This window comes from Podarcis pityusensis, assembly GCF_964106645.2.
Source record: "Podarcis pityusensis genome assembly, chromosome: 15".
In the NCBI taxonomy this organism is placed as follows: Eukaryota; Metazoa; Chordata; class Lepidosauria; order Squamata; family Lacertidae; genus Podarcis; species Podarcis pityusensis.
Genome location: NC_138040.1, coordinates 22,694,997 through 22,707,178, shown reverse-complemented (window position 1 = coordinate 22,707,178; position 12,182 = coordinate 22,694,997). Strand labels below are relative to the sequence as shown.

The following is a 12,182-nucleotide window of genomic DNA, read 5'->3' as shown; positions in this document are numbered from 1 at the left end:
TGAACACAATGTGCACAATTAATACCGTTTAACACAATTAATACCAAAAAATACAATTAATTTTTTTTTGCTCTATAAGACTCACTTTTTCCCTCCTAAAAAGTAAGGGGAAATGTGTGTGCGTCTTATGGAGCGAATGCAGGCTGTGTGGCTATCCCAGAAGCCAGAACAGTGAGAGGGATCGCTGCACAGCGCTCCTTCTTGCTGTTCTAGCTTCTGGCTTAGCCCCTCTGTCCCTTTCCCCACCTCCCGGAAAAGCCCGCAAGAGCCACACTCCCTTTAAAGAGCCGCGGGGAGCGTTTTGGGGGATTTTCCCCTTCTCCCTCCTCGGGGAAAAGCCTGCAAGCGCCACACACACGCTCCACGTGGCTCGTGAAAGGGAGTGCTGAGCAGAGCCTGGGATGCATACATGCTCTGCTCAATGCTCCCTTTAAAGAATTTTTTTTTTCTTGCATTCCCCCTCTAAAAACTAGGTGCGTCTTATGGAGCGAAAAATACGGTAGATACAATATAGACGATATATTTAATTAAACATATATAATAAAATACCCAATTAGTAGATTTGATTCATTTAATATTAAACAAAATCAGTACACTAGCAGATGCATGTGCTTTCATTAATAACTCAGGACACAAAAAATTATTTTTTTATGGCTTTAATATTTTTTTTCTTGGACGTTGCCGAGGGTCGCAGGGTGGGTTGGGCCACTCTGTATTTTAGCATACTATAAATGCTCAGGCTGAAAGGGGAGGACCCAACACAGCCTCAGAAAGGACTGTATAGGCTCTCTCCTGCCTTGTCCACACGTATACCAAATGGAAGAGGCAGTGACGGCGTGGAATCTGAAAACATTGCCTTATAACTGCAACTCTTACATATGCTAAGTGGGGAGGTGGCAGCAATCGCCAAGGAGGCACAGACTTGGATAATGCCATCTGTGGTTGTTTCTAAAACAACAAAATCAATTCTTTTACTTGCAGCCCAAGACCCTGAGTTCCACCACACTTGTGACCAGTTTAGCTTCCAGTGTCAAAATGGTGTGTGCATTAGTTTGGTGTGGAAATGTGACGGCATGGATGACTGTGGGGACTATTCCGATGAGGCGAACTGTGGTGAGTAGAAAAAGGAAAGAAAAAAGAATCCTTCTACTGCTCCTCTCCCCCCCCCCTCTCTTTCTCTCTCTCCCCTCTGATAATGGAAATGGATGAGGAACAGCCCCCTATGGAGCTAGAACCCAAGGGTTGGGCCTGTTTGGGGCAGAGTCTCCTCATCAGTACTGTAATGGCCCATGGTTGCAGGAGGCTGAAGATCCGTTACTATTTCTGTAGCCGGGTTTCTGTCTCCATCATCCAAGAGTCGTCCAATCAGCATCAAAGGGGAGCTTTTTAAACGGCATGAGATGAAGCATTCTCACCCTTTGTGCCAATTGGTGCCAATCAGAGTGACAAGAAGTCAGCCAGCCAGAGGATTGGCTCCTGGGGTCACTCTGGAGAAGGTGTTTGGGCAGAGCACCTAGGAGGGTGCTAAGCTTTTAGGGAACACTGAAAAACTCAAGATTCTTCCGTTTCAAGAGAATAGTGTGGAAGTTCCGTTACCAACCATGGAACTTCAAGGTAAGCACACTCTAAAAGAAGGAGCACGCCAGATCCCTTGCCCGTGTACTTGCACAGAAAATTGCAGATCTAGCTGGAAGGGACACTTGGAGATCTCCATTGATTGTTTCAATGAAATCCTGCAATTCCCTACAGAGCTACAATTTCCAGAGTTCCCTGCGAAGAGAGCTTGAATGTTAAAGCACTCTGGGAATTGTAGTTCTGTGAGGGGAATAGGGGCCTCCTAGCAACTGCCAACACTCTTAACAAACTACAGCTCCCAGGATTCATTCATGCCTGTTTAAAGTGGTGTGATAACTGCTTTAAACGTTTAATGCTGATGAGGCCTCAGTTTAAGCTGTTGTTTCTTTTATTCTGTGCTTACTCAATTGCACTTAGTAGGCAGGAGATGATGGGAACTCTTTGTCCTCCTCAGAAAACCCAACCGAAGCCCCAAACTGCTCTCGCTACTATCAGTTCCAGTGTGACAATGGGCACTGCATCCCTAATAGGTGGAAATGTGACAAAGAGAATGACTGTGGCGACTGGTCCGATGAGAAGGCCTGTGGAGGTAAGAAAGTGAGCAAAAGGAAGGAGTTGTTTGGAGGACTTGCTAGACCCGCGGTCAGGGTGTGCTAGGCTGTGCTTGAAGAGATCCTGTCTTACCGGTTTAATTTTAGGTTCAGCCGTCATCCCCATCACCACCTTGGCCCCTGCCACGTGCTCACCTAACCACTTCCGGTGCAATGGCGGTGCTTGCATCATGAACAGCTGGGTTTGCGACGGATACCGGGACTGCACAGACGGCTCTGACGAGGATGCTTGCCCCACGACACGTAAGGCTCTCTCGCTAAGGGCTGCTCCTGCTTTATTTTTTATACAGCCTCTTCATCTGCCTCCCCCCTCTCCCACACTGGGCTTGTGGTCTACATTGCATTGAAAAGGGGCTGAGGAGAAAGCTAAGGGGTCATATGTGTGGGAATGTTGAGGATAGTAGGAGAGGATATATTGATTAAATATTATCCTTCCTCACTCACGCTAGTGAGCTAGTAGCAGAGCCATTCCTTTGTACATTGCAGGAAGCTAGTTGATGGATTCGTTAGAACCGTTTGAGTTCAGCGATCCAGTCTGGCTTGTCCAGATTGGATTGTTCCTGGTAAATCCCCTTTAGTTCCCTCTTGAAAACAATAATGACACAACAGTCTTCTTTTAAAAGGAATGATAAGGTTTACTTACATTCAGTTCACAGTATGGTCCTGAAGGCAGGCTTTAGCTTGTAGTTACAGTTACAGAGAAAAGTGTGGGTTCATCCTCTGTGAGGGATGAGCCCATGTGCTGCTGGCTGAGAGCCAGCAGACAGCAAAAGAGCAGTAGCAAAAGAGAGGAAGATGGTTGCGTAACTAGCCCCTTTATAGGGTCTGCTAGGGTCACGCCCATCTACCTGGTCACACAAAGTGGGAGGATGCTCCAGACCAGGTGTGACAGGAAGTTCTCAATGGCTGGAGCAACATTCTCCTGTGTGTCCACTCTGGGCAAACAGGAAATGTTGTATTTGACTGCTTTTATGATGTTACATCACACAATATGGAGCACTGAAGGCAGGGGTTGGCATGCTCAGAAGCTTGTCCAGGGATTCCCTGAGCACATCAGGAATGGCAGGCTGGCTCCACCATTAACATCTCCTTGCAGTATGCAACCCTAAAAGTCTGTCTGGGACCACGTCCACACCCTACATTTCAAGTGCTATGACGCCACTTTAAACAGTCATAGCTTTCCACCCAGTAATTTTGAGAGCTCTAGTTTGCTAAGGATGCTGAGAATTGTTAGGATCTCCCCGCCTCCTAGAGCTACAATTCTCAAGAGTTCCCTGGGAAAAGGGACTGGTTGTTAAGCCACTCCATGGCCTGGGTGTGTCCTGGGATTTGCTGTTCATTCACGTGGGTCTGTTCAGCACCCCGTATGAATTGAGCGAGCTCTTTATAACGATTCCAAAAAGTGTCCTAGGGTTCTTGAGCAGAAGGCGTTTCTCCGAAGGAAGGAAGTTTGGAAACCTGACTTAGGGGAGCAGCAGGTGGCAACAGGGATAGAGGTTCCTCTGGAGTAGCACTCCAGCCTTCTGAAGCCCATTAGCAGGGTGGACAAAGTATTGACTCAGCTTTTTTTTGAGGCTGCTGTAGGTTCCTCATCCCTCACGGCAGGCAGAGGCTGCCATCTGGTGGTAAGGAAAGCGAATCAACTTTTTCTTTTTTTGGACCAGTGAAGGTCATAAAAGTGAAATGCACATAAAAGATGTACAATCTAGTTTTGCTTCTAATGTGGGTTTTTAAAAAATATGCTTCTCTTTCTACCCCCCCTGCCCAGCAATTGGTGCAACTTCAACGTCGCCCAGTGTCCCCGGACGCTGCAGTCGATTTGAGTTTGAGTGCCAGCAGATGAAGAAATGTGTCCCAAATTGGAAGCGCTGCAACGGCTTGAGAGACTGTCAGGATGGCACTGATGAGCTGAACTGCCGTAAGTGCTTATCGGGATTGCGTTGAGCAGAGCACCCCTACCTGCTTGTCCTCGCCCCTCTTCAAACTCTGGTTCAGATTGTGCAAAATTTGCCTCTTTATTTCTCTGGCTGTTTATGCACAAGGCACAAGGGCCACAGATACCTGTGGATATCCAAACAACGGCTCACTCCTAGGGAGAGGTTTGAATCTGCAAGTGAAGTGCTCTTGCTTGCTGTTGATAGAGAAGGGAACATTCACCCGACTTGTCTCCCTGTGCCTGCAACCCCCCTGTCCCCAAACCTCAATTCACTGATGCCTCCATCTGACCTGTGCTGTCATTTGCACATATGCAATGACTGTTTCAACTGTACACACCTTGTTTTGAGGGACGCGGGTGGCGCTGTGGGTTAAACCACAGAGCCTAGGGCTTGCTGTGAATCAGAAGGTCCGTGGTTCGAATCCCCGTGACGGGGTGAGCTCCCGTTGCTCGGTCCCAGCTCCTGCCAACCTAGCAGTTCGAAAGCACGTCAAAGTGCAAGTAGATAAATAGGTCTGGCGGGAAGGTAAATGGCATTTCCGTGTGCTGCTCTGGTTTGCCAGAAGCGGCTTAGTCATGCTGGCCACATGACCCAGAAGCTGTAGGCTGTCTCCCTCGGCCAGTAAAGCAAGATGAGCGCCACAACCCCAGAGTCGTCCGTGACTGGACCTAATGGCCAGGGGTCCCTTTACCTTTACACCAAACAGAAGTATTTCTCAAGGAACTATGGGATACTTGTGGATTGTGGTTAATGTCATGCGTACTCGGCTTCAGACACTGGCGGTGGGAACGCACTGCAGGCAGAGTAAATGGTAACGTGTGCACGGCCTTATTCATTCTGTCTTCCAGCTACTCACAGCACCTTGCCATGCCCTAATGGGTTCAAGTGTGAAGATGGAGAGGCTTGCATCACAATGACGGAGAGATGTGACGGGTTCCTGGATTGCTCAGACAGCAGCGACGAAGGAAACTGTACCGGTAAGTCATGCTGCCCTGCTGGGACCATGACCCTTTGCAACATCTTCTGTGTTTTAGTGGAGTAGTGGGTCAGCTGATTGGTGCTGATTGCAGACCTTGCAGCTCTCAGGGAAGTCTCCCAACTGCAGCTCATCCCAGTGGAATTGGTGGTGGTGCTGACAGCAACCACCCCCTGGGAACTGGGAACTCCCAAGTGCAACCAACCACAGCTGCAAACCTCACTTTTGGCAGGGACTAGTTGTGCTTGGGTGTTCCCGGGTGGAAGCAGTTCCAGCAGGGTTTGCATCTGGCGCCAAAGGCAAGTCATCAAATGCAAGTCTGGTTGGGACAAGGAGCAATTTGGGTGCGTACCTGAAGGCTCTTGATTACAAGATCTTCACCTGTTGTCTTTAGATGACGTTGGGTGAAGGGCAGATGGGCATCGCTTGGATAAAGCAATTGGGACTGTTTAGAGAAAAGGCGAGTAAGATGCAACATGATAGAAGCTTATGCAATTATGAGTAGTGTGGAGAAAGTGGGTGGAAGAAAGTTTTTATCCCTCTCTCATAACATTGCAATCTCCAGTGATGCTGAACGTCAGAACATTCAGGATGGATAAAAAGGAAAGCACTTTTTCATGCGGCGCATAGTTAAACTGTGGGACTCCCACAGAAGGCAATGATGGCCACCAACCTGGACAGCTTTAAAATGGCAATGGATGAATCCATGGAGGGTATGACTTAATGGATGATGGCTGTGCTGTGCCTCCAAAATCAGAGGCAGCAATGCTTCTGAATTCTCATTGCTGGGAACGACAGGAGCGGGGAGCACTCATGTGCCGGGGTCCAGCTTTCAGGTTTCCCACAGGCATCTGGGTGGCTACTGTGAGAACAAGATGCTAGACTAGATGGGCCATTGGCCTTATCCATCAGGCTCTGCTAATGTTCTTATGAACAGTGCCTTGCGGGTCAGTTTCGGACCCCTCCTGGGCCTTAGGTGGACCATGGACCAGAGGCTCCCCAAGCCTGGCAAAGTCCTTGTTTGCTAAGATGCTGTCTTGACAGATTCCCCCCCCCCCTTTTTCCTCTCCTCCTTCTCCTATGCATCAGCTTTGCTGGCAGAACACTGTTCTGTCAGCACAATCCCTGACCCTCAATTCATTATGGCTTAGATAATAGTCACACTAATAGTTATCGATCACTTTCTCTCTTTCTCCCTCTGCCCCCACTACACCTCTCCACCTTGGGATTCAACCAATTTCCTCCTAAAGCACAGGGGGGGCTGAGCATCAATCAGTTTTTAGTTCTTTAATTAAATATTGATTTGGAGAGGCTGCCCAGACTCAGCTCACCCACCAGGACACCGAGATCGGCAGGCTGGCCAGAATTCTAAAGAGACACACACACATATAGCAGTTTTGCGTTATCCTCATGAGTGCAAACTGCCTTTGAGAGGCTTTGCAACCTCCCGTTGATGCTTGGAGAGACTTTGAGCTGACCTGTGAACATAAGGACATAAGGCTCATCTAATCCAACATCGTTCTCACAGATGCCTCGTTTGGGAAACCCAAAACCAGGACCTGAGAGTGCAACAGCACTCTCCCTGCTTGTGATTCCCAGCCTAAGGTACTCAGAGGCATTTACTGCCTCCGATAATGGAGGTAAAATATAGCCATCAGGGCTAGCAGCCGTTGACAGTCCTATCTTCCAGGAATTTGTCCAACTCCCCCTTTTAAAGCCATCCAAATTAGTGGCTATCGCCAGTAGCTTTTGCAGAAGTGCATTCCATATAACTATGTTCTGTGTGAAGAAGAATTTCCTTTTGCCTGTCCTGACTCTTCCAGGATGATCCTGGCATCTGGAATGACAAGAGAGGGAGAAAAACTTGCCTCTTTTTATTTTCTTCAAATCAGGTATAATTCTATATACATCTCTGTCACATCCCCTTCCTCACATCTTTTCTAACCTGAAAAGCTCCAAACGATGTAGCATTTCCTTGTAGCGGAACTGCTCCCACTTCCTGATCAGCCTGGTTGCCCTTTTATGAAGGGTCTTCAGCTCTGCAATATCACTTTTGAAGTGTGGCAACTGGTGCTGTTCCCAATGGCATTTGTCCCGGGCGCTGGCTGAGATGGATAGGCGTTGTGGTGCAAAACATCTGGAGAATGCCAGGTTTGCAAATTTAAAAGCTACCCCCCCCATGCATAACTTGAGGGATGAATTCAGAAGGGATGCAGATGAATGCAAAAGCTACTTGAAATACTCAAGAGAGATTGAGAATTCTTACACTTCCCATCTGCAAAGATACACCCAAGGTGGTTGATATAAAACAGGCTTCCTCAGCCTCGGCCCTCCAGATGTTCTTGGCCTACAACTCCCATGATCCCTAGCTAGCAGTGGTCAGGGATGATGGGAATTGTAGTCTCAAAACATCTGGAGGGCCAAGGTTGAGGAAGCCTGGTGTAAAAGCTGACCCGTCACTTGGTCACTGTGGGCTGTGATAGGCATTGTGTAAACTCATTCCCTTGCCTCTACCAAACTTGGGATTTTTACATTCTGTTTCCCTAGATGACACTCTTGTCTATAAAGTGCAGAACCTCCAATGGACAGCCGATTTCTCCGGCAACATCACTTTAACCTGGACCCGCCCTAAGAAGATGCCCCTTGCATCCTGCGTCTACAATATCCATTACAGGTAGCCTGGCTGAGCAGCTTTAGCATAGCAGTCATGACTAAAATCAGGCTGTGTGTGCAAACACCTAATTGAATCCGAGCTTATTAGTGCAGTTGTTATTATACCATGAACAAATTACAGAGGTCCATTTGCAGCAAGCAGAATCAAGGGCACTGCCCCCTAGGAGACTACAATGTAAAGCAACAGAAGGAGAAGAGGGATAAAGATGATTATAAGCGTTGAATGTAGCCCAAAGGAGTTGTAAAAAAGAATTGATTTTGGCTGTGGAACGATGTTAAGGAATGGCTCTCTATTCAGGGCTTGCCCAAATGATGCTCTTGGCGAGACGTATTGCCTCCTCTCTGTTCATATTTAAAATACATTAAAAAACAACAACTTGTGTCCCATTTTAGGTTTTGCTGCCTGAGTATCTTGCATATAGCTGCCCCCAGCCATGGCTTTGGTTGGTGGGTCTCAGGGTTCTAGTAAACGGCATTGGAGATCCTTTGGTTGTGCCTGATGTAGGTGCTCCTTTTAGATAGACCAGGGATGGGGAATCTTTCGCCCTACAGATGTTGTTGGACTTCAGCTCCCATCAGTCCCAGCCAGCCTGGTCAGGAATGATGGGAGTTGTTGTTCAACATCGTCTGGAGAGTCACAGACTCCCCACTGCTGTTTTAGACCATGCCTTGCTGACATTGTAAGAGTACCAAAATCATACCCCCACAGTAGAATTAGGTGATGGATTATGTTTGTGTGAGCCAATTCCATGATGTCCAGCTGCCGAAATGGCTCCTGTCTGATTTACATTTCAAAGCAGTATTGCTGATGCTTCTTTGAAACTCCCAAATCTAGGATGGTTGGCGAGAGCGTGTGGAAATCCTTAGAAACCCACAGCAACAAAACCAACAGCGTCTTGAAAGTCCTGAAGCCAGACAGCACGTACCAGGTCAAAGTTCAGGTTCAGTGCCTGAGCAAAGCGTACAACACCAACGACTTCATCACCTTGCGTACCCCGGAAGGACGTAAGTTAGCTCGCTCGTTTGTGGCACACGTGGAATTAATTACAGAATGAAAGATGCCTTTGTTAAGCCCAAAGTACCGATTTACAGAGGACGTGGCTTGCAGTGTTTCTGCACAATCCATTGCCCTTGCATTATTTTGCAGTTTTCTGCATTGGGTCAGATGGGCTCATTCAGTTTGCCAGCGCGGTACGCACCTGCTAACAGGGGCATAGCCTGTTGCTCACAGGGTGCTGACTCCTGTCCCTCTTCCTGCTGAAATTAGGCTTGAAATTCTGTATGGTGACTCAGGGTGGCGTTGCTATTTCATACATAATTCCAGTGTACAAAACTTGATTAGAAAGATGTTTTCCCCTCATGCAGAGGGAGGCAGAGTGAATTAGCTGCTTCAGGCAACAAGTGTTGAGGGGGAGGGCACAGACAAGAGCTCTGTGTATCCTGTGGCCTGCCTTGTGCCCCCTAAGGTAGTCCTCAAGTGTACTGGGGGAGGCTGTCCCCCCGCACGACTATTAAAGTAAGATTTGGTTGCCAGTCTGGTCAGCATCTTTAGATAGCATTGTTTATTTATTATATCAATTTGTGGGCTGTTTTTCCACATAAATGTGCCCAAGGAGACTCATAAGAGCATAAGAAGAGTGATACTGGAGGAGGCCAGTGGCCCATCCAGGCTAATTGAGTAAGCAAGTGCCTTTAGGAAGCCTGCAAGTGGGACCTGAGCGCAGCAGCATCTTTCCCCGCTTTCAATTCCCAGAAACTGGCATTAATAGACTGCCAAGAGTGGAGTCGAGATATTGTAACATTGGAAATCCATCATAAAATAAACTGTCTTTCAGTAAAAGGTATTACTTAACATTGGTTAGTTAACGTTTAGAGTCCAGATTCTGTATATAGACAATCTTTATAGAATTCCTTCAAACAATAACAAGTTCAAAATGAAATCTTAGACTCAAAGTCTCCGAAAGTCTTTAAATGAAGAGAGGTACCAAACTTTGTACGATGAAAGATAAGCTGTGAAGCTTTGTATATTCAGCAAATATAATGTCCAACACTGAAAAGAGATTCCGGATATTTACTGCTGTTTCATAGATCTTCGTCAGCGTGGTGGGAAAATATAGAATTGTTTCATAAACTGAAAATAAAATTTTACAGATGATGACCTGCATGACATATCACTTTACAAAAATTATAAACTGATACAAACAGTAATGAAAAAGAGTACACACCCCATCTTATTTCAAATGAATATATGTGAACTAAACATTGTTGATGTTCTCTTTTGCAACACAGGGGTTTGTTTGGATACGGATTCTATATATGACGAATCTTTTCTGTGCAATGGGATATTCATGGAATGGAAGGGGTGCAATCTTGTGCAATCAGCAAAATGTCTTAGGCCGGCTCTGTCCTTGTCACTAATCATACCCACCCACCTTTCTCCCCCCCCCCCAGTGCCAGACCCTCCCCGACATCTTCAGTTGTTGCTGAAGAGAGAAGCTGAAGGCGTTGTGGTTTGCCAGTGGGCACCACCAGCGAATGCCCACGGCCTGATCAGAGAATATGTTGTAAGTATTAACTGGACTGATGCTGTACTGAGGGGGAGCCTTGGAGAAGTGTGTGTACTCACAGAAGTATTTCTGTACTTTCTGTATCATAAAATGCCCAGGCAGTGTGCAGCACTGAGACATAAAAGCATAATTAAAAACAATACATGTAGGAAAATGATAATCAGGGAATTTGGCCTGGGGCCTCATTCCTAGAGCTGAAAGGGCAGCCCTCTTTGGATCTGGCTGAACTGGCCAGTGGGGAGTTGGGGAGAACAGCACAGGCAGCTCAGACTGGAAGTTTCACTTCCACCCAGTGCATTGTCTTGAAGAAGTGGGTCCGCTGATGCTTTGCTGTAGCTGCAAACCAGGACTGCTCCTCCCTCTTCTCTACTATATCAGGTGGAATACAGCAGAGCTGGTTCCAAGGAATGGTCGTCTGTGAGAGCCGCCAGCAACTACTCGGAGATAGAGAGCCTGCAGGTCAACATGTTATATACAGTCAGAGTGAGTATATATCTTGAAAGTGATTTGCCCCTCGCATAGGCAGGTGGGAAGCGGCCTTTATACCCAGGCAGGCTGTTGGACTTTTCAGCTCAGTATTCTCCACACTAGGTCAGCAGTGAAAGTCACAGGTTCACAGGCAACAACAGAAGCTTTTGCTGGTGCTGGTAGGGTCCCTCCTCCTTCCACCACCTGTAAAAAGTACAGACTCAGAGTTATTCCAGTCGCAGACAACTCGGGTTGCGGCGCTCATCTCGCTTTACTGGCCGAGGGAGCCGGCGTTTGTCCGCAGACAGTTTTTCTGGGTCATGTGGCCAGCATGACTAAGCCACTTCTGGTGAAACCAGAGCAGCACATGGAAATGCCGTTTACCTTCCCGCAGGAGCGGTACCTATTTATCTACTAGCACTTTTTGGTGTGCTTTCAAACTGCTAGGTTGGCAGGAGCTGGGATCGAGCAACGGGAGCTCACGCCGTTGCGGGGATTCGAACTGCCGACCTTCTGATCAGCAAGCCCAAGAGGCTCAGTGGTGTGGACCACAGCACCACCCTGTATCCCTGTTCAAATGAGACTTGAAATAGGTCTTCTATTCTGGGGTGTGTGTGTGTGTTGCCGATAATAGTTTCTCTGGTTTGCAAAAGGTTGGCTGCTTCTGGTCTGCTGCACAGAAGAGGGCAGTGGCCTGTTAGTTGTTGCCCCAGAGCTCAGGAGTAGCTCTGATCTGGTGCAGCTGTGTGTGTGTGTGTGTGTGTGTGTGTGTGTGTATGTGTAGGAGGGAAACTCAGCTCACAGGCCAGGCTATATTTTCAAAACAATGTCCACCTGTCAATCAGCTGGTGTCATTTCAGTGGGCAGCTGGCATCAGCTGATGGGTGGGGCATAATTCTGTGTTGGCGCTGCACTGTTCTGACCATTGACACGTCTGGTTCTGGGATGCAGAACTTGCAACCCTCCAGATGGTGTTGGAGCACGCATTTCATCCAGCAACATCTGGAGGGTCACAGGTACCCAGTAACCCTTGGTCTAGATCCATGGCTAGCAGTGGGACCCAGACAGGTACCGTATTTTTCTCTCTATAAGACACACTTTTCCCCTTCTAAAAATTAAGGGGAAATGTGTGTGCTTCTTATGGAGCGTATGCAGGCTGTGCAGCTTTCGCTGAAGCCAGGAGAGCAAGAGGAATTAATCCCTCTTGCTCTCCTGGCTTCGGGGATAGCCGCCTGAAGCCTCCTGAGCTTAGCGGGAGCGCTCCCACTGCGCTCAGGAGGCTTCGCGTTGCTTTTGCTGAAGCCAGGAGAGCAAGAGGGATCGATCCCTCTTGTTCTCCTGGCTTCGCTTCGCTGGAGAGGCGCTGCGCAGCTTT

General features: G+C 47.7%; 1 protein-coding gene across 1 annotated transcript in view; it reads left to right on the top strand.

Annotated features, from left to right (window-relative positions):
• SORL1 (sortilin related receptor 1) overlaps positions 1-12,182 on the top strand; it is a 114,931-nt gene that overhangs the window by 86,865 nt on the left and 15,884 nt on the right. The window contains exons 29-37 of the mRNA XM_080983347.1: positions 982-1,113; positions 2,030-2,164; positions 2,274-2,429; positions 3,955-4,104; positions 4,972-5,100; positions 7,647-7,773; positions 8,608-8,777; positions 10,224-10,336; positions 10,718-10,822. Coding sequence (XP_080839473.1) covers positions 982-1,113; positions 2,030-2,164; positions 2,274-2,429; positions 3,955-4,104; positions 4,972-5,100; positions 7,647-7,773; positions 8,608-8,777; positions 10,224-10,336; positions 10,718-10,822 — 1,217 coding nt within the window. The remainder of the gene's footprint in view (positions 1-981; positions 1,114-2,029; positions 2,165-2,273; positions 2,430-3,954; positions 4,105-4,971; positions 5,101-7,646; positions 7,774-8,607; positions 8,778-10,223; positions 10,337-10,717; positions 10,823-12,182) is intronic.